Below are 24783 nucleotides of genomic sequence, written 5' to 3' on the forward strand. Positions count from 1 at the left end.
ATTATTCTGGATGCTATTTAAAGCTAGAGAATAGAAAACATTGCAGCAAGTTCTATGATTATGATAGAGGCTACAATATGAGAACCACTGCAGGCTGCCTTCAAGGTCTGAAACTCGGGCTCCGTGCAGTCTTTCTTTATCAGGCAGAATTCACCTATGGGTCTAATAGGTGGTTTTATGACGGCACAGTACTTCCCGTCTGTGACCGAAGCAAACACCAGAGTGACGTCATATTAGGTATATATTCATAATACGCCAATAACATAAGTCATATATTTTAAGGTTTCCAGCAACTTTTAACGCGAGGTAATGATCAGAATATAATTAAAAGTTGACGGTGCTGAACTTCCAGACACCTCTTCACATGTTTATAACGTTGTCATGCAAGCTTCAGTCACAATCGCTCTAGCTGTAAATTTTGCCGATGTCTGTGGCAGACAAAATATCAGCACACTGACAGAACACACTAGTACGTTGACGATGTGCTTCATCTCAAATTAAATCTGTTGAAGGTAATATTTTGTAAAATATTTTTTCATAGTATATTCACGGCAAAGTAATCGCTTTACAAAATACTTGCTTCATGGAGTTCATTTAACATACTATTCTTAATTTAGTAGCATTCGTTTAATCTTTTACTTTCATAGCTATTTTTTATGAAAATGTAAACCTCTTTGTAACGTATTAAATATTTGTTGGGTCGAAACAGCTACAATTATAAAATTGAAGTCTACACACACATCAGAAGTTTTCATCATCCGCATCAAAATCATAAAAAAACGACTTTATTAAAAATACAAATGTTCGCTAAATATACATTTTAAAAATTGATTTTACGTAAATTTCTATTTACGTAATGCCTGCCTATGCATCTTTAGATTAGGCTACTTTAGCCGATAGCCACTATAAACGAGTAAGAAGTTTGTTTTTTCTATATTTTAATATTGGTGGTATACGCGCAAATTTTATCGTCCCTGTTTAATCGTAGTATTAATTCTTTGATTTAATTTTTTTTCCCAAAATAAATGTTAAAATTGTTAAAAGAAAAGCAATAAAGTTAAATAGGTTAATATTAACTTAAATATGTTCGAACTTTATTTTATTTAAAGTAATCAATGTCACGACGATTTCAATATTATTTTTTATAGCTATCTTAAAACTAAACTGTTTTCTTACCTTTTACGGTTAACCCTTTCCCCTGCAACATATTTGGTACCCTGTCCCCGGCAACTGGGTGGATCATACCCGGACACTTTTTATAGTGGGAAATATGATTTCTTCTAATTCCCGGCAACTGGGTGGATTACACCCAAAGACTTTCTTTAAAGTAAATTGTTTTCTTTGTTCATTGTGGGGTGGGTTACAATACTGACACAGTTTAGGTATTCAGGGCACAGTGGCCAAGGGGAACACAAGACATGTTGTTGTCAATGGGAGATCTGTAATATGATACTACAGGTTGTTGGGATTCTCAAGCAAGAGTTAACCTGTGGGTGGACACGTGTAGTGATTTAAACTCTTTGCTGGAGTTGTGACTTGCAGTTACAGACAGAACTGTAGTTTAGAGTTACAATAGGTTAATGAAATGCAGGGGTAAGATTGCCTATTGGAGGACATATATGGTTTGTTTCCCTTTTAGGGAGCTCTGGAATGTAGATAGAGACAGTTCAGCATTTTAGAGTAACTTGACATTAACCTCGTCAGGAGTACGAATAAGTACAAAAAGGCAAAACAACTTTGTAATGCTGCAAGTTGATACTGGGCAAGGAATTGATCAAACTGAGAGTGGGGTGGGTGTTCTACAGGTTGTGACCCTGAGAGTAAGGTTTATAAATAGACAAACGTTATTGAGAGCACAACAGAAACAAGTCTTGAACGCTTTTGTCTAAACTCAAGTGCTAATGATAAAGGAATATATTTGCCAGTTTTAATATAGCAGGTGAAAATGACCAACAAGTTTTGAGTCTGAACTATCAGTATTTGAGGTAGAAAATGAAGAATGGCAGCCATCAGTATCAGAGGTAGAAGATGAAGAATGGCAGCCATCAGTATCAGAGGTAGAAGATGAAGAATGGCAGCCATCAGTATCAGAGGTAGAAGATGAAGAATGGCAGCCATCAGTATCAGAGGTAGAATTGAAGAATGGCAGCCATCAGTATCAGAGGTAGAAGATGAAGAATGGCAGCCATCAGTATCAGAAGTAGAAGATGAAGAATGGCAGCCATCAGTATCAGAAGTAGAAGATGAAGAATGGCAGCCATCAGTATCAGAGGTAGAAGATGAAGAATGGCAGCCATCAGTATCAGAGGTAGAAGATGAAGAATGGCAGCCATCAGTATCAGAGGTAGAAGGTGAAGAATGGCAGCCATCAGTATCAGAGGTAGAAGATGAAGAATGGCAGCCATCAGTATCAGAGGTAGAATTGAAGAATGGCAGCCATCAGTATTAGAGGTAGAAGATGAAGAATGGCAGCCATCAGTATCAGAGGTAGAATTCAAGAATGGCAGCCATCAGTATCAGAGGTAGAAGATGAAGAATGGCAGCCATCAGTATCAGAGGTAGAAGATGAAGAATGGCAGCCATCAGTATCAGAGGTAGAAAATGAAGAATGGCAGCCATCAGTATCAGAGGTAGAAGATGAAGAATGGCAGCCATCAGTATCAGAGGTAGAAGATGAAGAATGGCAGCCATCAGTATCAGAAGTAGAAGATGAAGAATGGCAGCCATCAGTATCAGAGGTAGAAGATGAAGAATGGCAGCCATCAGTATCAGAGGTAGAAGATGAAGAATGGCAGCCATCAGTATCAGAGGTAGAAGATGAAGAATGGCAGCCATCAGTATCAGAGGTAGAAGATGAAGAATGGCAGCCATCAGTATCAGAGGTAGAAGATGAAGAATGGCAGCCATCAGTATCAGAGGTAGAAGATGAAGAATGGCAGCCATCAGTATCAGAGGTAGAAGATGAAGAATGGCAGCCATCAGTATCAGAGGTAGAAGATGAAGAATGGCAGCCTCAGTATCAGAGGTAGAATTGAAGAATGGCAGCCATCAGTATCAGACGTAGAAGACAATGTTGGTTCAGTTTCAAGCAGCTCTGATGACGAGGTCTACCCAATATACTGCATTTTAACTATCAATAATGTGTCAACCGTTGGCACTCAAAATGAAATGAAACTGATGGTGCAAAGTAAAAAAAAAAAGAAATATTTTCAGGAAAGACAAAGTAACAGTACACTAGACCACTGCCTGAAGTGCAAATCCCAGAAAAAATATGATAATATTTGTTCGGTACATGAGTACAAACATTAATACAACCAATATTTGACTTTTGACTGCAATATCAGGGATGGAGAGAAAGCAAGAGGAGACACTGGCACTCCGCAGTATAAAAATTTAGCCGTATGTCAATTCAGTTCGGCTTATGACAGTGTTTGAAGGCAGAATTAATTTTCTATGAAGAGATTCTGCAACCTCCTGGGTAATAATCACAACAATAACACTAACAGTCCATCAGGATCATAGTATATTTGCTTCTATTATGGTAGATATTCTATACAATTTAGCAAGGTTATGTTTCTGAAGAGATCATTATTAATTGGGCAACTGGTTGATTTTAGAAGTAGATTTTTCCAATACATACCAAGCAATTCCGATAAGTATGGAATTAAAATATTTTGGGCATGTGACTCATGTAACACCACTAAAAGGGTGCCAATATTTTGTCAAAGAAAACTAAAGTTCCCTGCCAGCAAAAGGAAATGTCCAGTTATTTTAATTTTATCTGACAACTGTGCTCTCTGAGGTGCAAATGATCAAAACGTGTTAATGTTCTATTATTTTATTACTAAAGTTGATTATTTCAATCCTGTTTGATATTTTTGTTACTAAAATACCTTTGGATTGTTAATTTATATTTAAACTTTGAAAATGTAACACAGTGACTTAACCCACAATGAGTACAAACAAATATTTAGAAGCCAGTTTTTGTAAGCCCTGCTAGGGGGGGATACCTTAAATCTACCCTTCTAGGCTTAACTAACTAATCTGTCCGGTCAGTGCAACCGTGGTAGAACCCACAGTGGTTAAACCCTAACCTTAGTCTAAATAATAAGCTACTAAAATAAAACAAAAACTTTTACAGTTAATAAAATTTATTGCATGGAACCAAAAGTTATAAAAACAGAATAGATATAAACTGACACAAAACAGAACCAAACGAAACAAACTTTTTACATCAAACACAACATTACGTTTGACCATTTGCTGGTGTTGCGCCGACTTATGATGTCTAGGATGGTCCAGGCCCTGACACACAGAAACCTCCCTTCATCCATTCTCGACATCCAAAAGTCCACACCAAACAAAACACTACGTAAAACCACTACGTACAATACATTACGTAGAACACAATACGTACACAACAAACTTTTTACACCAAACAAAACAATTCATATATAACAAAACAATTTATATACAACAAAACACCCAGCCAAGTTGCACAAGCAACCTCACTGGAAGGGGGGGGGGGGAGAAAAAGAAAAGGAAAACATAAGAAAAATGCATGGTAATGGCAGATATATACATAAATATATACACAAGTTCAAAATGCTACCTACTACTTCTATCTAGCTAAAGCCTCGAGTAAAACTAATCCTTACTATACAATTCTAAAAGCAATTCTCAAAAACAACTAACCACTGTCTAAAGAAGAACTAGCAACTTAAAAATAACGTGTAAACAAATTCATCGTAGAGCCAATCTTTCCTACACAAGGAAGCCCGAAGCCATTGGTCTACATAAACAATATCCATATTGATAACATTAACGTTAACACACTCCGCTAAGGCCCCAATGAAGGCAGACACAAAGCAAGCGATACTCAACATGACGTTGCACGAAACAGCACACACATTAATTTTAAACAACCTAAACTCGAGGCAACTAAAATATACTAATCTAATTACTGTCTAAAACAACTGACTATTGACTAAGCCAATCCTAGTCAATAACAACACATCATAAAACAATCAAGTAAATGCACACACGCATTCATACTAGTTTAGGAAAACACTCCTAAACACACTGGCCTAAACCACGTGGTCCGAAACACACGCCACGGGTTTAGAAGACATCAAAAATACATTTTAATTCAAAATAACAAAATAACACACCACGTGCATACCAGACATGCCGATGCTCACTATCTCGTTTTAGACGAAAATGAAAGAAAACGAGAAACATCGGCAGTCTCATTCATACAAATCACATAAAGATAAAGTATAAAAAAACAAATACCTCCACGCGTGAGGTGCGCCCACGCAGAAACCTGACCCGACCTACATCTCGCCGTGGGTCAAAAAGAGGGAGAAAATCGTCCGACCGGTTAATTTATACTGTCCGCTCGGACGGAAGGGGACTCCGTGGCTGATCCCCATTGGACCACCATGCACTCGCAGATTCGCAACAAATATATTAATACAAAATAAATAATCCATTCACCCGCTCACATTCACCCCTTTTAAAAATCTTACAGTCCCTGTAAGACAAAAAAATACATATAACAATCTTAAAATAAAACATGCACCCATCTCTCACACCAAGCTTATAAGCTTGAATGCAAAAAAACAATGTACAATAACATTAATCTTGCGTCTCTGTGCTTCCAAAAAACTCAAGGCACCAAGATAGTGGTCCCTTCACTGAGTACTAGTCCTGTCGGTCGTTCATCTGGAAGGGCAAGGGTCAGCCTAGACCCGCCCGCTACTAATGGCATACGTTGCCTGTCCATCCCGTCCACTACACAACACACAGTGTTCTGGTTCTTGCGTCACCGTAGGCACACCGGTGGAGCGTCGGCTTGGTTGGTCCGGAGATGACGCCACCGCCTTTCACCACTGGCTCTCCGACTGTTACCCGCCCCCAACGATCGTGCCTCCGCTTCGACACACCTGTGGGGCGGGTGTTCAGTAGCCCTCTTTGTGGGGTCAAGGAAATTACGTCATAGGCCTTCCGTTGGTAGGGAGCGTCCGCTTGGTTGGGCCAGGTGGTGACGCAACCGCCTTGCCCCACTGGCTCTCCGACTGTTACCCGCCCCCAACGATCGTGTGTCCGACTCGACACACCTGTGGGTCGGGTGTCCAGTAGCCCTCTTTGTGGGTCAAGGGATTGACGTCATAGGCCTCGTTGTTCACCGGTCTGCCGTACACACCAGATCCGCGCCACGCCCGTGTGTGTTGTCCAGTCTAGACCACACGAGGCCGCCATCTTCATCACACGCCAGGTCCAGTGCCACACACCGTGCCTTGTCCAGCCACGCACACTGAAGGCTCGTCGAGGCACGTCTCTCCGCCAACCTGACTGGGTGTTTAAACAACAAACAATCCCTACACTACACACAAACTAAACACATATGGTTCCAAAAAGGGCCTATCAAGAACAAAAATTTAACTAAGCTACATCTAGCCCTATCAAAAAAACAAAAATCTAACTAGACTAAAGCACTGACCCCACTCGTGCTACCAATTTGTAAGCCCTGCTAGGGGGGGATACCTTAAATCTACCCTTCTAGGCTTAACTAACTAATCTGTCCGGTCAGTGCAACCGTGGTAGAACCCACAGTGGTTAAACCCTAACCTTAGTCTAAATAATAAGCTACTAAAATAAAACAAAAACTTTTACAGTTAATAAAATTTATTGCATGGAACCAAAAGTTATAAAAACAGAATAGATATAAACTGACACAAAACAGAACCAAACGAAACAAACTTTTTACATCAAACACAACATTACGTTTGACCATTTGCTGGTGTTGCGCCGACTTATGATGTCTAGGATGGTCCAGGCCCTGACACACAGAAACCTCCCTTCATCCATTCTCGACATCCAAAAGTCCACACCAAACAAAACACTACGTAAAACCACTACGTACAATACATTACGTAGAACACAATACGTACACAACAAACTTTTTACACCAAACAAAACAATTCATATATAACAAAACAATTTATATACAACAAAACACCCAGCCAAGTTGCACAAGCAACCTCACTGGAAGGGGGGGGGGGGGGAGAAAAAGAAAAGGAAAACATAAGAAAAATGCATGGTAATGGCAGATATATACATAAATATATACACAAGTTCAAAATGCTACCTACTACTTCTATCTAGCTAAAGCCTCGAGTAAAACTAATCCTTACTATACAATTCTAAAAGCAATTCTCAAAAACAACTAACCACTGTCTAAAGAAGAACTAGCAACTTAAAAATAACGTGTAAACAAATTCATCGTAGAGCCAATCTTTCCTACACAAGGAAGCCCGAAGCCATTGGTCTACATAAACAATATCCATATTGATAACATTAACGTTAACACACTCCGCTAAGGCCCCAATGAAGGCAGACACAAAGCAAGCGATACTCAACATGACGTTGCACGAAACAGCACACACATTAATTTTAAACAACCTAAACTCGAGGCAACTAAAATATACTAATCTAATTACTGTCTAAAACAACTGACTATTGACTAAGCCAATCCTAGTCAATAACAACACATCATAAAACAATCAAGTAAATGCACACACGCATTCATACTAGTTTAGGAAAACACTCCTAAACACACTGGCCTAAACCACGTGGTCCGAAACACACGCCACGGGTTTAGAAGACATCAAAAATACATTTTAATTCAAAATAACAAAATAACACACCACGTGCATACCAGACATGCCGATGCTCACTATCTCGTTTTAGACGAAAATGAAAGAAAACGAGAAACATCGGCAGTCTCATTCATACAAATCACATAAAGATAAAGTATAAAAAAACAAATACCTCCACGCGTGAGGTGCGCCCACGCAGAAACCTGACCCGACCTACATCTCGCCGTGGGTCAAAAAGAGGGAGAAAATCGTCCGACCGGTTAATTTATACTGTCCGCTCGGACGGAAGGGGACTCCGTGGCTGATCCCCATTGGACCACCATGCACTCGCAGATTCGCAACAAATATATTAATACAAAATAAATAATCCATTCACCCGCTCACACAGTTTATATGTTATAAATATTTTTTCTATTCAAAATTGTGTATGGGTGGGTAACACCCAGTAGCCAGGGACCGTATAAAAAATTTCAAACCCTCATAAAAAATGCACATTTTTAAAATTTACAATCTCTAATGTGTTCATCCCAACCACCTTATAGATGGGAATGAGGCCCAGAAAAATGTATATAACGAGACTCGAGATATGAGCAAAAATATAGCGACTTTGGGTTGATTACACCCAGTCGCCGCGTAAAGGGTGTTAAAGACTATGGAGAGATCTGTTTTGACGATCAAGGTAACACAAATGGCGACTTATTACACGTTATATAGCCCGAGTGGTTGTTGCGCCACAATGAAACGAAAATTAACCAATGAAATCTTTTACGTCTAGTTTGTTGTCCTTGTTTGGTTACAAGCAGCGATGGAAAACTTGTGATCTCAAAATCTATGAGTCTTTTAAAACATGAGTGGGCTGGGAAGGGAGGGGGTTGTTTTACTTTTTGGTTTTAATTTATTCAACATGTCATTGTTCGAGCCATATTAAGTAAAGCAACAATCTACATCTTTATTGGTTAGCGGGCGGTTATATTGCTACAAAATTCATTTTTAAGACACACTTTGGTTGTCTTTTATTGACATCTCTTAAATTCTCCTATCCTTACAACACTGTGGTAGGCGCTGACGCCATCGACTGTTGCCTTCAAAAGAAAACACCAACCAGCGTCAGTTGAAGGGGCTGAACTTCCAAATAGACCTACACACAAATCCAACTTTTTGCTGCAAGCTTCAGTAGAATATAAAACCAATATTAAAAAAGCCTTTATAGCAACAAGAGGTGGTTTTTTTCAGCATTTCAAACATAGTGGTTTAGAGTGTTCTCATAATGTAATGAATAGGCTCAAAAGATTATTACATAATCAAATGCATTTACAAATATATACATGTCCAAATAATAAATATGCTGTTTAGATCAGTTTTAACATTTTGTATACTATTTGTGTATACAGGTAGCTAATAAATAGTAAGAATGTGCAAAGGAGAAACTTCAAAGTTAAGCGACATAAGGGGTAATGGGGTAAAAAACATTGAAATGGAGGAGGTATGAGCAGTGGCGTAGCGAGGGGGGGGTGCGAAATAGCAAAATATAAATTATAGAGAAAAATGATTTCCACTTAATTAAGTGATTAATTCGAGTGTTAAATAGTGTTTTAAGAGGTGCAAATCGAAAGTTTAAGGGTTGGTGTGTGCAAATCGAAAGTTGAAAGTTTGTCCCCGGGAAGGTTCGCTACTCCTCTGGTGGGGGGGGGGGGGGCGCCATTAAGTGCCGCACCGGGTGACACCCGACCTCGCTACGCCACTGGGAATGAGAGGGTTCTGGTTCTTTTTTTTTTTTTTACTTTTGTAATGATTTTTGTTGGTAAAATCTCATCATTAAAATATTAAATAATGTAACAACACAAGACATTGCAAACATTGCAAAGGTAGAAATCCTATGGTTGTATTCAGTTTAGGTTTTTGCAGGTTGGTTCGGAAATTAACGTATTGGTTTGAGTGAGGTGTACCAGACATCGGACTCAATGATGCGTCTCCTAACTATTGTTGTGTTCTATTTTTAGTGTGTGAGTTGGTGCGGTACTTTTCGAGTCGTCAAAAACCGGATTCAACACTAGTGATGGGGTGGTTGGAGTTGTAATGAGATCGATGGAGCAGGGAAATGCTCATGGGCGTATAAAGGATGGGGTTTATGGAGGCAAAGAAGGTCGGTTAAGGTGGTTGGCGAGTGAATGTGTGAGTTTAAGCGAGCCAGACGTCAAAAGCAGTGACATGTGATCTAACTGCTGAGGTGTTGTTATTTATAGCCTGAGCGTCGAAGACTGAAGATGAATCACACATTGGAAGAATGTCAGTGAAGAGTAGGTGTAAGTTGTGCAGGTTGAGGCCATGTGGTTGAAGCATGTCATTTATTTCTGTGAGAGCGTACATACAAACGGTGCGTGTGGAATACGTTCTGAGAAAGTCCTCAGAAAGGGAGAGTTTATGCGTGTCCCAAAGGTGTCGAACGTTATGTGATTCGCCTAAGACACAGATGAAAATGAAAACTTGTCGCAAGAACGCTGGCATTTGTATCTCAGATGCCTCTGTAAGAGTATCATGCCATATATTCTCTTTGAAAGTGTTACATTCCATGCCGATGACAGTGTGTAGATGGTTGAAACTTGTGATGCTTACCGAACGGGTAAGGAGGAGCCTAAGGTAATAACGTTCGGTGTCGTTAATGTCTACAACTGAAATTCTACCTATCACTTTTGCACCTCCTCCAATTCTCTTTTGTGTAATGTTGGGGAACATCAGTGTAATGTAACTCCACAGCTTCAGGTTTCGTTTTGTTGAGTTCAAACCAAGCTAAGAATATGGTGTTTTTGTTGGCCTGTCTTTCTAGTGCTAGTTCTTCGTGACCCTCGTGAAAGAAGACGGCTTGTTGTTCTGGCAAATGAACTGGTAATCGTGTAATAACGTGCGATTTTTCCTGTACTCGTTCAAACGCCACATAGCCTCAAGAGCACTAACATACCTACCATCAAGGAAAGTTTGTATTTTGTCATGTTGGAAAACACAATTGGCCGGCTCCTTCTGAAGTGCAATGGATGCAGCGTCGTGTCCTTTGTAGACGTACTTATATAGATACTTGAAACATTGAATGGACGCGCACACTTAAGCGTTAATATGAGCATTGAATTTCTGAAAAAGCTAGGGATTGTAAGGTACTATCCAACGATTGTCGATGTCGTGTTTGCCAACAATTGCGGTTGTGCCCTGTCTTCGGCGGTTTTCTTGATTCTCGGCGTTGACGTTCTTTGGGAAATGCAAGGTGAGTTGGCATTCAGTGTGCCACATGTACCATGCATGAAGTGACAATCTGGAAAAGTCGATGGTGTATTTTGGTATTAGGAAGCTCAGCGCAGACACATTTGTCTATGTCAACTTTGACTCTTATTTTGCCCTGTGAATCAACTGTCAGTAACATATGGCAATGAGGCAAGCCTCGTTTTTGGAACTCTAGGACGAAAATGTATTCGACTACATTGCCGAAAGTATTCCTCTCCAGAATGTCAGTTAGAAACTCACGAAGTTTGATATGAAGGACGCGGGCAACGACATCAGGCCCGTGTTCTGGTCGCTCATAATGGGAAATGGCGTTAGAGATTTCCTGCCAAGCAGGATGCAGGTGAATGTTAGGAACAAGCCAGGCTTTCCACATTTGCGGACAATCGCCATCGCGTCTTGGTAGCTCTGTTGCATGTACCGTGGACTGCCTTGAAATATAGAGGGAAGAGTGGTCAACTGTCCAGAGTGAATGTTATTGCCTTGTGCTTTCGCAGCGATAGCATCAATCATTCCCCTGTATTGTTCTACGCGTAAATCTCGTTGATTCTTATTTTTCAGTAATTCATTTTTTTGTGAATTCGACACTACCAATGCTGCGTTTGAAAATATTTTGCTTTAAAACATTATCAGTATCTAGTCAAGGACGATTATCTTCACCCTCACTTTCCACTCCTTCCCCCCCCCCCCCACCCCGCCTCCGTGAAAGCAGCCGTCTGGCGCGGGACAACTCGTGGTTTCTAAAAAACTAACACTAGACACGACACGCAAACATACTGGTGGCTCGATATTATAACAGGATAGTCATCTCACAATAGCCAGGTGACGTTTGCGTGTGCGTTTTGTTTGTGTGCACACTAGAATTTGAATTGAAATTACAAGTAACAGATTTAGCTGAGATCCTGGAACCCGCCAAATTAAATTCTCAAAGCCGCACTTTTACGATGGATGCACTGAAGAAGTTAAAACAAGCAGTCTTGACAGAAATATGGGGAGTGGTACAATGTCTTGACAGAAATATGGGGAGTGGTACAAAGTTTGACAGAAATATGTTGCCAAATTAAAACGAACTTGAAAATTACAGAAAAATAAGCTTCATCACAACTGAAAACATTGAAGACTTGGGACAAGGGTAAAGCATGTTTGTACACATACATCTACTATGTTTCGTCACAGTTGGTTCAGTTGTTGGAACATTTGCTTTTCAAAATATATTACGATTTTTGACGCTCCAATTTTATTCTTAACTTATAACGTACTAAGTTATTGGGACAGCAGGATTTTCTCTTCAATATTGTGTGAGATTAGTGTAACCTCACCATGTAACACATGCTGTGGGGTGTGGGGGGGGTGAGATTACGGCTGGTCATAGAACTGACCACACTATTTGCCGAGATGACAGAAACTGTTAAAAACTGTGTTTTTCTCACTGTTGACCATCATGTTAGAAAAGATAACTTTTTTTTAAACGTTTTCAATGTCAACAAAAAGTAGCCTCTGCATAATTTAACCTCCCCCCCCCCACCACCTCCTGCCCCCCCCACCCCCCCCCCCCCCACCCTCCCCCTCTCACCCATCTATATCACAAAACTTGCTTTATCGTGTTCCAATTCAATTTCAGTCATTGGCTAATAAACCCAGATAAGTTAACATTTACGACATACAGCATGCATCCACTTTTAAATCCGCTGGCCGAAGAAGAAAATATTGTTTAGAATTTATATTAAATTGAGTGCTAACTAGGGCAATAGAAAGTATAACGGCACATGTTAATGGCACTCAGCATACAGTCCAGAAAAAAATAGTCTAGCTTCATTACATAACTAACACAACACCAATATAACGAAAGTTTAATTGATAAACAAACTTTTATTAAACAAAAAGAGTTTTACAGCACAGCAATCATATCAAAATTAAAACAGATAACTAAATGTTTTGCAAATAAAAATCGCAATCCACAAAAATAGCAAACGACAAAAGGTCACATACGTTGTGATACAACAACTGCTCTGTGTATACAAAATTTCAGGAGAATGTAAACTATGAAACATCTCATCGAGCACATGAAACAATGCTACATTATAATCTTTATATCTCGTAAATTCAACTTGTTCTATGGTTGTTACAGAAAAAATATTTTAAAAAATAAAGTTTCCCTAAACAACTCAAATATGATCCCCAACTTTAAACAAAGCGCCCCTTGTGGCAAAAAAAAAACTGATTTAGTAGGTTTAATCAGTACAATGGCCACAAATCTGTCAGACGTAACCATAAGTATTGTTATATAACTGTCTCTAAAAAATTGGTTGCAATCTTCTATTTTATAAATATTTACTTGTATGAAACAATAAGGTACGTTTAATGTCGCCTTTGTAATAGTTAATATGCTATTTATTTAGATATTGATAACGGTTTTAAATTGAAATAAATTTCAGTTTCAAAGATATGTCTCATGTCTAATATTTCAATAAATTGTTCTACTAATTATATCTTTTAAAAAATAACAAAATCATATTTATATGGATATCTTATATTCTTGAATTAGAATTTTAATCTTTCTGACTAAGCTTATAATATAAGTCATATATTTTAAATTTCAGGAACTATAAACGCGAGGTAATCATCAGATATAATTAAACGTTATTCACTCAAACTTAACAAACTAGTCAAAACAAACTTTGAAAATCTGAATACATTGCAAAAAGGTGTTTAGATGCCAAGATGATGATGTATTGAAAGAAATTCAAGCTTAAAAAAACTGATGTAGTGCGGCAAGTGATAACAAGATAAGAGAGGCTACAAGGTTAGAACCACTACAGGCTGCCTTCAAGCTCTGAAATTCAGTCTCTGTACAGCCTTCTGTAAGCAAGCAATCATGAGCTGTGGTTTTCACTGACAGACTCATGACGTCACAGTACTTCTCGCCTTGGATCAAAGCTAACGCCTCAGTGACGCCATAGGTGCATAACTCCATACCATCTTGACACATCTGAGAGGTGGCCACGATGGCGTCAGAAAAAGGTTGGGATTGGGTTGTCGAGCAGGACGTTGTGTTTAGGTTGGTGATAACTGTTGCTGAGCAAGCTTTTGTTAGACATGTCGTGGTGGTCTTGCTGCTGATCCCAAGGTTCATCAGTTTACAGTACTGCTCCTGTTGTTTTAAAACTGTGGACACACTGGACACGAAAATACAATCAACTATTTGATCCTGGCAAGCTGAAATTGTCGATTTAATCAAATTATACACAGAGGTCTTTAGAGCACTTGGCGTTTGCTGGGCAGTAGCCGTCTGACCACAGGCTCCATTTTTGAGAGCCACAAACTCCTCGTCTGTACAAAGTCCGATCCTTACAACACACTGGTAGGCGCTGACGCCACTGACTGTAGCCCCAAACAGAGTGCACCAACCAGCGTCATTTGAAGGTGTTGAACTTCCAGCTAGCGTTACACATTTGTCTAACGTTCTCTTACAAGCTTCAGATACTTTCCCTCTCTCTGTACTAAAGTCTGCTGATGTATGTGGCAGAAAAGAAATCAGCACACAGACAGCACACACCAGTTGGTACACGCAAGAATTCATCTAGAAATAAAATAATTAAATATAAAAAATAACTTATTTTCAATTTTTTTGAAAAACATCTATAAAAACATCTGCAAAATAAGTAAAACATTTTATAGATCCACGCAAAAAATTACACATTTATCTGTTATGCCAAAATTAGCAAATCAGTATCCTAAACATATTTTAGGAGAGGTCTGTTATAAAATCACTTTGAAAAGTTGTTTCTATGAACTGACGTGCGTACCCCTCTTTGTCTAGCAACGATGTGAAATTACAACACAATTTGTTCATGGTGGAGGCCCTATGTTCCACAAGAAGTAAAGAGGACTAAGTCAATTATTGTCTGCTCGATCCAACCGTTTGAAGAAACAGGTCGCAAGAGGCATGGCTTAGTGTACGGTTTATAATTTTTTTTTATATATATTTCGTTTGGAGTCCATTGAACTTATTATTAATATTAGCATTAATTTAGTAGTCTTTTTGTTTATTCGTGTGTTTGTTTGTTGAAAACCTTGAAAAAATTTGTTGAAACACTTCAAATGCAATGATTTCTTTCGAGATACATTCGTCCGAGAATAAAACAAACTCTTTTTCATATATATTTTATCAATCATTGAAATGTAATCAAAAGATTTAGTAATTGAATAACAAAATGGGAGATAACAAGATTGAGTTGTGGTGGAAAGCGAGGAACGGTGGTCACAGATAATTGATTTCATGTGTGACAGAAATCATGGACTAAGATGTGGCTGATAATTGTCTCTAAAGATAGCAAGCGACAGATTAAATTAAATATTTCTAATCGTATGTAATGTCAAACAAATTGAAAAAAAATAAAGTAGGCCTTCTAATAGATTTAAAAAACTTAAATATCAAATTTCGATATAAGTTTTTTTTTAAAATACATATTTATGTACTAAAAAGTAAAAATAAAACAATTATAAAACTACTTTTATAATAATACGCTTATATATGCACCGAAAAACAGAAAATAAACGAAACTTGTCATTTTTAAAAATCCTCGTTCGCTAAAATAAACGTGTAGGATATTTCATCTGTATGTATGTCTAAAGGTGTCGCAAAAAAGTATCAAAGAATAATACCTTAAAAGGTTTCCTAATTTTTACATATCTATTTACTATCTTTTAACTTACAAGTCATCAATTTTTTTAAAAAAAAAAACGATAATTTAAACAGTTGTATTACCAATTTAAATTATTTTTAATTAAATTGCATCCAAAATAATTGTGTGATATAGTTCTGTACAAATATACGGCTACCTACAGAATGTGTCCTTACCTTGTCAGTTTCTAGGACTCTAAGCCGATCTGATGTTAGCAGCAGCCCGAGGTTTGACGTACGATATCAACAAAATGACTCCTAGAGACACGCTTTATAAACCTGAGATTTGTGATCTGATAATTGGAACAGAATGTAACCAATGAAACCTTGTAGATTGATAATTGCTGGCTACATACGATTGGTGGAAAACAGGTGACTCCACAATATATTAACCATTGAAAACTGCCTGTTTACATACACAAGAGGTGGTGCTGTAAATGGTTTTAATTAACTCAGCTGGTTCTAGATCTAGACTCATTAAGTAACAAACCAGTCTACACCTGCATTGGTTGCCAACAGCTTTCTTCAACACAAACATGGGACGCGACACGCTCCATTGGGCAAGACACGCATCATTTACCATCGGGCGTATCAAAACTTGGGCGGTTTTGTCTTCACTCGTCTTTTGATTTGTGGCATGTTCGTTTGTATGTACATTCGGGTGACCATTATCAATTGGACCTTTTGCTATAAAGATTGTATTAAACGTTACTAGAAACAGATTTGGTTAAACGACTGGATCCCGACAAGAAATGTTCTCAAAGCCGCACTTCCATGCCTGATTTATTGACGCAGTTATGACTAGCAGTATCAAATGTCTTGACTGAAACATGCGGAGGGATAGAGTCTTGAAAAAAATATGGGGAGTGGTACAATGTCTTGACAGATACATGCGGAGGGATACAGAGTCTTGAAAGAAATATGGGGAGTGGTACAATGTCTTGACAGATACATGCGGAGGGATACAGAGTCTTGAAAGAAATATGGGGAGTGGTACAATGTCTTGACAGATACATGCGGAGGGATACTGAGTCTTGAAAGAAATATGGGGAGTGATACACTGCTACAGAATTCGTACACGCTATAAAATCAAGTGTAGTTATTCCTACCTCGCCACCTCACGTATACACCCTTTTAAAAATTCTAGCTAATGTTCATCGAACTTTGACCCCATTAAGTTATTCGACCAGAGACAAAATAGGTCCAGACCTGATTTGACTTCCATTAGACGTTCGTTCGTCATTGACAGACGAGATCGTGTGATCTAATCACAATACAAAGCTTGTAAAAACATGGGTGCTAAATGTGGAATTTTACCTTACATTTAAGTTGTCTTGCGTTGATCGACTATGTGTTACAGATACGCATTTTACGTCCACTAATTAAAGGATCGAAACTAAACATTTCAGCAAACCAAGGATAAAATATGTAGTGCGTTGTGAATGCCGCCAGCCTGATTTTTGTTTCTTGTATTAATATTTTTAAAAAACGGTAGTGTCAGGGACATCACCAATTAAACACAATCAAAGGCTAGTATTGTACATGAGAACTTCACCGTACCTAGCTGTATGCTGCACCTTTTCCTCAGCCTCTTTACATATTTCTGTCTGTTTTTACTTGGCATTGCTATGATTTGACTGTTTCTTTTATGACGTTCAAAATGGGGTTCTATCCTTTGTAAAGAGCCATCGTTTTCGAGGAACTACCAAAGAGTTTGTTTACTCCGCTGACAAATAAATTATCTGAATACAACTGATGTTTGACAATAATGCACGAGACACTGTTTTAGTATTGTGTGTAAGTTAACGCTTCTACTATTCTGTACTGCACCCTTTGTACAAAAGCCCAGTTACGCATCAAACTTTCGATTTGCACCACTTAAAAGACTATTTAACACTCGAATTAATCACTTAATTAAGTGGAATTATCATTTTTCTGTATATATTTTGCTATTTTTTGCCTTGGTGTCACCCCCTAAATGGTGTCACCCGATGCGGCCCCCCCCCCCCTCTCTCTACGCCCCTGTTACGCATATAACGAGAACGGCTTTTGCAAAAACCGATTTAGTCACCTGATTTTCAAAAACATTCTACGCTTTTAAGTAGTTCACGGAAACTAAGCGAGCTGAGCTATGCCCCGCCCATATTGTAGGTTTTGTTTTAGATTTTCAGGTAAAGAAATATTCCCGGAAGATAGAAATAGATTAGTTTCAGTTTTGTTTCTTTTATCAACCAGCATAATAGAACGAGCCACAGATCTCAAAACTCGTTTTATGCTTCGATACACGTACTAACCAGATATCTGATACTGTTGTACTAGCTAGATATTTGATACTGTTGTAAGATGGTTACACATAGAGGGGTTTGAACATGTAGTGTAAGGTGTGGGGGGGGGGAGGTGGGAGGCGACAAGTTCACCCAACCAATAACTGGACAAGTTAATCATTAAGCGTATGATAGTGGCAGTATAATAATGGGAGGGGCATAATAATGAGGTTATTGGAATAGTTATTCATTACCTAATGCTATGAAAATTATAGCAACAAATCATCAAATAAAATAAAAATGGGATTAGCTAATTATGAGATGCTGTCGATTTTTGCCACTTTCAACACAGCTGCTTTGCATATCAGCTTTTATATTTTCCTATGCTCGAATTTTAAACTAAATTTTAATTAAATTAAAACTAAATTTAATATAAAATCATATTATGTTTAAATTGAATTATTTTAACTAAATGTAAACTAAATTTAAACTATATTTAACCTACATTTATTACTTTCTCGTATATACGAAGTATAGATAAAGTTTAGTAATCGTGCAAAAAAAAATCGAGACTTTTACAAATCTCGACGTTTTACACCTCACTGATACGGAAAAACATAATTTTGCAATCTTGTCCGTATGTCTGTGTGTCTGTCTGTCTGTGCGTAAACACGATAACTTGAGTACCGTTACAGCTACATTGATGAAATTTCATATATAAGTATTTTATCAAAATCGTAGATCCTGATCAACTTTTGAGCGATTTCCGCGAACCGGAAGTGGTACTTTTTCTACTTTGAATTTTCAAAAGCCTATAACTTGAGTACTATTTCCGATAGATAAATGAAATTTCCCATGTAAATAAAAAATCTAATTCTCTACCTTCTGTCAAATTTTGAGTAATTTCAGTTGAACGGAAGTACTATTTTACGCTATTTCCGATTTCTCAAAAAAACGCATGTAAATTTATAAGGTACTAATAATATTGCGCACATTTTGTTTTGGCGTTCGCTTGGTGCGCTATTCTTTTTTCTATGAGATTCTATTCTATTTTTATAAGTTTAAGTAATTAATAATCATGTCTATATTCCTAGTTATATAAGAATATTCGAGAAAGTTTAGGGGAGATCACTCCCGGTTTATTTTAAATTTAAACTAAGTTTATACTAAATTTAAACTAAATTTAAACTTAATGTAAACTCGGTATTTCCAACGACCGTGGTCGAGTGTCGTTTCAGGACCATTTTGACCGTATGTTTTAGTGCTGTAAACTGTAAAGATATAAACTATTTATTTTAAATTTTCAATAAGCTATAACAATGAGTAATACTCGAAATTCCTATTGATACTTAGAGTTACCAGAGCCGGATATATAAGTTAAATCAAGGCTAATGTTGAGGTGTTTAAGTGCACATTAACGTCAGCTTGAGAGTGATGTATGTGCGAACACCTCTTTGCAAAACCCCTTTGTAACAGCTCACCCCCACCCCAAAAGCCATACCAGATACCACGCTTTCATTCCTTCCCACACTAAAACTTTGCACAAAAACCCACCAGCAACCTGCCAATCATCCACAGACTTTGTTATACAAAACATCTTCAATCGTTGAACTGTTCATCATGTAGAAAACAGAAAAGCGCACAACAAATATTCCACCACACCCCTCTAGGCTCCCCCACCCCCACCCAACAACTCTATCACACAACTACTCCACCGTACACCTCGAGTCTCCCTCCAGCCCTTCCCCTCCCCCACCACCCCCACCCAACAACTCAATACAGTTACAGTCGTGATATCTAAATGGTGTTATCTCCCTATGATAGTGACAGCTGTACCGAAATACCGTGGAGTAACGAAATAAAAAGCTGACATCTTTAGACGTTAGGACGTCAAATAACAGTTTGTGTTGTTATATCACAGCCTGGCTGGACATCGTGAGGCACGTTAGACTTCAGTAAACAGCGCAATCACTAGGTTAGCTGTTATCTGTACGGTAAGTGGGGGTATCAACCCCCCACCCATAACCTCCAGCCCACCCCCCCCCCCCCACTCTAATAATTTTGCCTTTTCTATTTGGTGTCACCCATACTATTTTATTATTTTAACTGAAAAAAATTAGTTTGACAGTTAATTCTTCTTTTTTTTTTATTTGGTGTCACCCCCTAAATCGTGTCACCCGGTTTTTTAAAAAAATAAACTTTACCTACTTGAAATTTATAATAAATAAAGCATTTGAACGTAGTGTCTCACACTCATTGAAACTTTCAAGATTGTGTTTTTACAAATACCATACAGCAGATCTAGATTTAACAGCAAGTCTAAGAAGAACATGGCGTCCTGAAATTATAATAAATATGTGAGCCCATCGCGCGTTGCTACGGTCTAGTCATAAACACCGAAGTGAGGTCTACTTATATAATGAGGATTTCGTCAACGCGTGACCAATCGGTATTTTAGGCGCATTGTCTGCGCTATATTTCGTGGATCTCGGCTTTAGGGGCACGGGTTTGTATATTTAACCGCCAGGTGGTATGTCAGTGAAGGCTAATCACCATCAGTAATACAGAGGCACAATACACCTCTGCGACACCCGGTTACGCAACCGAGGGAGCCCGGTGCGACCATTGTTCGGGTTGGTCGTTGAATACAGTAACCATATGGGAAACTTGAAATAATGGAGGCCGTCCCAATTGCAGTTGGACAGTTGAGTCAAATTTTACACTTGACCCCTTGTGCAGAGCTCAAAATGAACGAACCCCAGGCGCTAAGATAGCCGCTGGGAAATATGGGTGCACCCTACCGCCTTGGGAGGGGGGGTGGGGTGAGAGTGGCGCTCACATCTGATTTTTTAATATTCTCAACAGCCTCTCAAAGTTGACTATCGGATGGTGTAGTAATTTTAAAAAGATTTAAATATGTGTCTATGTCTATGTCTATGTCTATGTCTATGTCTATGTCTATGTCTATGTCTATGTCTATGTCTATGTCTATGTCTATGTCTATGTCTATGTCTATGTCTATGTCTATGTCTATGTCTATGTCTATGTCTATGTCTATGTCTATGTCTATGTCTATGTCTATGTCTATGTCTATGTCTATGTCTATGTCTATGTCTATGTCTATGTCTATGTCTATGTCTATGTCTATGTCTATGTCTATGTCTATGTCTATGTCTATGTCTATGTCTATGTCTATGTCTATGTCTATGTCTATGTCTATGTCTATGTCTATGTCTATGTCTATGTCTATGTCTATGTCTATGTCTATGTCTATGTCTATGTCTATGTCTATGTCTATGTCTATGTCTATGTCTATGTCTATGTCTATGTCTATGTCTATGTCTATGTCTATGTCTATGTCTATGTCTATGTCTATGTCTATGTCTATGTCTATGTCTATGTCTATGTCTATGTCTATGTCTATGTCTATGTCTATGTCTATGTCTATGTCTATGTCTATGTCTATGTCTATGTCTATGTCTATGTCTATGTCTATGTCTATGTCTATGTCTATGTCTATGTCTATGTCTATGTCTATGTCTATGTCTATGTCTATGTCTATGTGTCTATGTCTATGTCTATGTCTATGTCTATGTCTATGTTTATGTCTATGTCTATGTCTATGTCTATGTCTATGTCTATGTCTATGTCTATGTCTGTGTCTGTGCCTGTGCCTGTGCCTGTGCCTATGCCTATGCCTATGCCTATGCCTATGCCTATGCCTATGCACATGCACATGCACATGCACATGCACATGCACATGCAGATGTTCATGTCGATGTCTACGTCTATGTATATGTATACATATATGTATACAGAGAGAAGGAGAGAGAGAGAAAAATAGAGAGAGGGATAGAGTGATTAGTTAATTTGTTATTGCTCATTAAGAAATAATGGTTAAAGTCATAGCAAAAAGATAAAACCAAGTCAATGAAAATACGCAACACATTGGAATTTAATTTCAAAATAGCGTTGATTTTTACTAAAACAGTTTTACAACCTGCAGAAATAAAGATAAAGAAATCTACACTTAGATCGCTACATGTAACACATCATAGATAGGAAAATTTAGCATATTTAACAAATAATTAAGCAAACACTATACTATTTGAAGAGTAATATTTTAAAATGTAGATTTTAAAAAAAAGCAAATCAAGAGCTGGTTTGTTTAAACTTTACGTTAAGATATCACAAATAATTAATGTTTAAAATCATTCAAACTAGCACTCCTTCATGCTTTGAAATACACATCCTGCTATTAAACTACACATCCATCCAACGAAATGTATTGTCCATGTTATGAAGCTGCATCTTCACCCCAAAAATTATAAAAAAAATCAGTTTATAATCAGAATATACATTACCTGAACCCTCCCCCCCCCCCCTCTTACTTCACTGACATACAAACACAGGTGTCAACAACTTAATTTAACAATTGTATTTTTTTAGTAAAAAATTGTAACGGTTCAGATATTCTTGTAATGTGATTACACAATTTACAAACTTAAAAATAAATCTTCTGGGAGCTATTTAAAAATAGAAAATAGGAAACATTGCAGCAAGTGCTAAGATTATGAAAGAAGCTACAATATGAGAACCACTGCAAGCTGCCTTCACGTTCTGAAACTCAGTCTCCGTGCAGCCTGCTGTTTTAAGGCAGTCGTGAGCTGTGGTCAGACTCATGACGTCACAGTACTTCTCGCCTTTGATCAAAGCTAACGCCTCAGTGACGCCATAGGTGCATAACTCCATACCATCTTGACACATCTGGGAGGTTGCCACGATGGCGTCAGAAAATGGTTGGGATTGGGTTGTCGAGCAGGCGGTTGTTTTCAGGTTGTTTATTTCTGTATCTGAGCAGGCCGAGGCTAGACATGTCCTGGTGGTCTTGCCGGTGATCCCAAGGTTCATCAGTTTACAGTACTGCTCCTGTTGTTTTAAAACTGTGGCCACACTGGACCCGAAAATACAATCAACTATTTGGTCCTCGCAAGCTGAGCTTGTCGATTGTACCACATTATACACAGATGTCTTTAGAGCACTTGATGTTTGCTGGGCAGTAGCCGTCTGACCACAGGCTCCATTTTTGAGAGCCACAAACTCCTCGTCTGTACAAAGTCCGATCCTTACAACACACTGGTAGGCGCTGACGCCATTGACTGTAGCACCCAGCACAGAACACCAACCAGCGTCATTTGAAGGTGTTGAACTTCCCGCTAGCGTTACACATGTGTCTAAAGTTTTACTGCAAGCTTCAGATACTTGCCCTCTCTCTGTACTAAAGTCTGCCGATGTCTGTGGCAGACCAGACATCAGTACACAAACAGCAGACACCAGTTGGTACACATAGGGTGTCATCTAGAAATAAATAAAATAAATGTACCTTATTTTAAATCAGAAATGGATTGAATTCCGCCTCACAATGTATTTCCTACATTATACCTTCTTGACGACATTCTTCTTCTGTTGTTGAAAAACTTAAACCTTCACTACTCTTAATTCTTCTATGTTTATACTAGTTATAACTGTATATTAGTATTATTTAATTATAATTTACATGATAAGCCTTTTTAAAAAGTAAAATGTGTTGCAAACATAACTTTTAAAATGCCAATGTGTGTCAGAAGTTATTAACAATTGTTGAGAAATTGCTGGCTATTTGATTGTGAACTGCTTTCGATAAATTCAATGTTTCCCTTACCTTAGTAATTGTTTTAACTGCTAACAGATCTGATGCTTGCACCAAGTCCAACTATTTAAAGCTAAATATCAGCAAAATGTTGTCAGGTCTCCAAGTTTATAAACTTAGCGTCCGCCGCACTCAAATTAGTCAACCAATCAAAACTCGTAGAAATCACGTGTTTAAACATCGGTTGGGCTGGATGCAATTATTGATGACCTGTGACGTCATATTCTAGTAAAGATAGATCAGCCGCAATGAATGCCAGACATTCAGGCGTATGTGCCTCCAGGGCAGCGGGGATTATTGAAGGATTTGTTGGGTGAATGATTCAGCAGCTTTGGTCAAGCAGGTCCAAACTTGCCTCGGTTGTCAACAGTAACAGTAAATACAACAAAGTCAGACATTCATGTGCCGACTATTGAGTAATAAATACAGTGAGTGACGTCTTTTGTTGATCACACCATGGCGACTGGTGGGTTAGCAGCTCAACGTCTACGCTATGTCCGTACAGTCTACACATTGTCCGTACACGGTCTACACATTGTCCGTACATGGTCTACACATTATCCGTACATGGTCTACACATTGTCCGTACACCATCTACACATTGTCCGTACACCGTCTACACATTGTCCGTACACCGTCCAAACATTGTCCGTACACCGTGTACACATTGTCCGTACACCGTCCAAACATTGTCCGTACACCGTGTACACATTGTCCGTACACCGTCTACACATTGTCTACACCGTCTACACATTGTCCGTACACCGTGTACACATTGTCCGTACACCGTCTACACATTGTCCGTACACCGTCTACACATTGTCCGTACACCATCTACACATTGTCCGTACACCATCTACACATTGCCCGTACACCTTCTACACATTGTCTACCCAGTCTACAGTAGAAGTTACCGAAGAAAACCGAAGAAAACCGAAAAGATCACGTTAAGATTTAGGGGACAAGAGATGTGGATGTTTCAGAAAGACTATGATATCAAGGCTGTGTGGTTTTATATCCGACAATCTACATTGCTGAAATAGCTGTGATTATTCGCATCTTAGTGGGATATATTTTTACTTAAAATTGCACATACATCGTTCTCAAATATAGGCTCAAAGTCTCAAAAATTTTCTGTTTGGTTTTGACCCTTGGAATATTTTTTTTACCCAATAGCTATTGTTTTAAGAATTTATCCCCAAAACACAAACGCAC

At 38.4% G+C, this 24783-nt stretch overlaps 2 protein-coding genes across 2 annotated transcripts in view; both read right to left on the minus strand.

The window, feature by feature from the left end:
- LOC131944995 (uncharacterized) overlaps positions 1–23665 on the minus strand; it is a 110340-nt gene extending 86675 nt beyond the window's left edge. Inside the window, exon 1 of the mRNA XM_059305922.1 lies at positions 23581–23665. The gene's annotated coding sequence lies outside the window, so the exon portion shown is untranslated. The remainder of the gene's footprint in view (positions 1–23580) is intronic.
- On the minus strand, positions 12804–15964 carry LOC131944996 (uncharacterized). Its single transcript, XM_059305926.1, has 2 exons — positions 15793–15964; positions 12804–14511 (listed from the first exon to the last, which is right to left on the minus strand). The coding sequence occupies exon 2, from the start codon at positions 14509–14511 to the stop codon at positions 13681–13683; it is 831 nt and encodes a 276-aa protein (XP_059161909.1). The 5' UTR covers positions 15793–15964; the 3' UTR covers positions 12804–13680.
- Positions 23666–24783: the final 1118 nt, after the last annotated feature.

The sequence above is a fragment of the Physella acuta genome, unplaced genomic scaffold (genome assembly GCF_028476545.2).
Source record: "Physella acuta isolate Inbredline_101_S28 unplaced genomic scaffold, ASM2847654v3 ptg000518l, whole genome shotgun sequence".
Taxonomy (NCBI): domain Eukaryota; kingdom Metazoa; phylum Mollusca; class Gastropoda; family Physidae; genus Physella; species Physella acuta.

Coding starts and splice junctions, on each gene's coding strand:
- LOC131944996 (XM_059305926.1), bottom strand. CDS start 14,511: ATGAATTCTTGCGTGTACCAACTGGTGTGTGCTGTCTGTGTGCTGATT.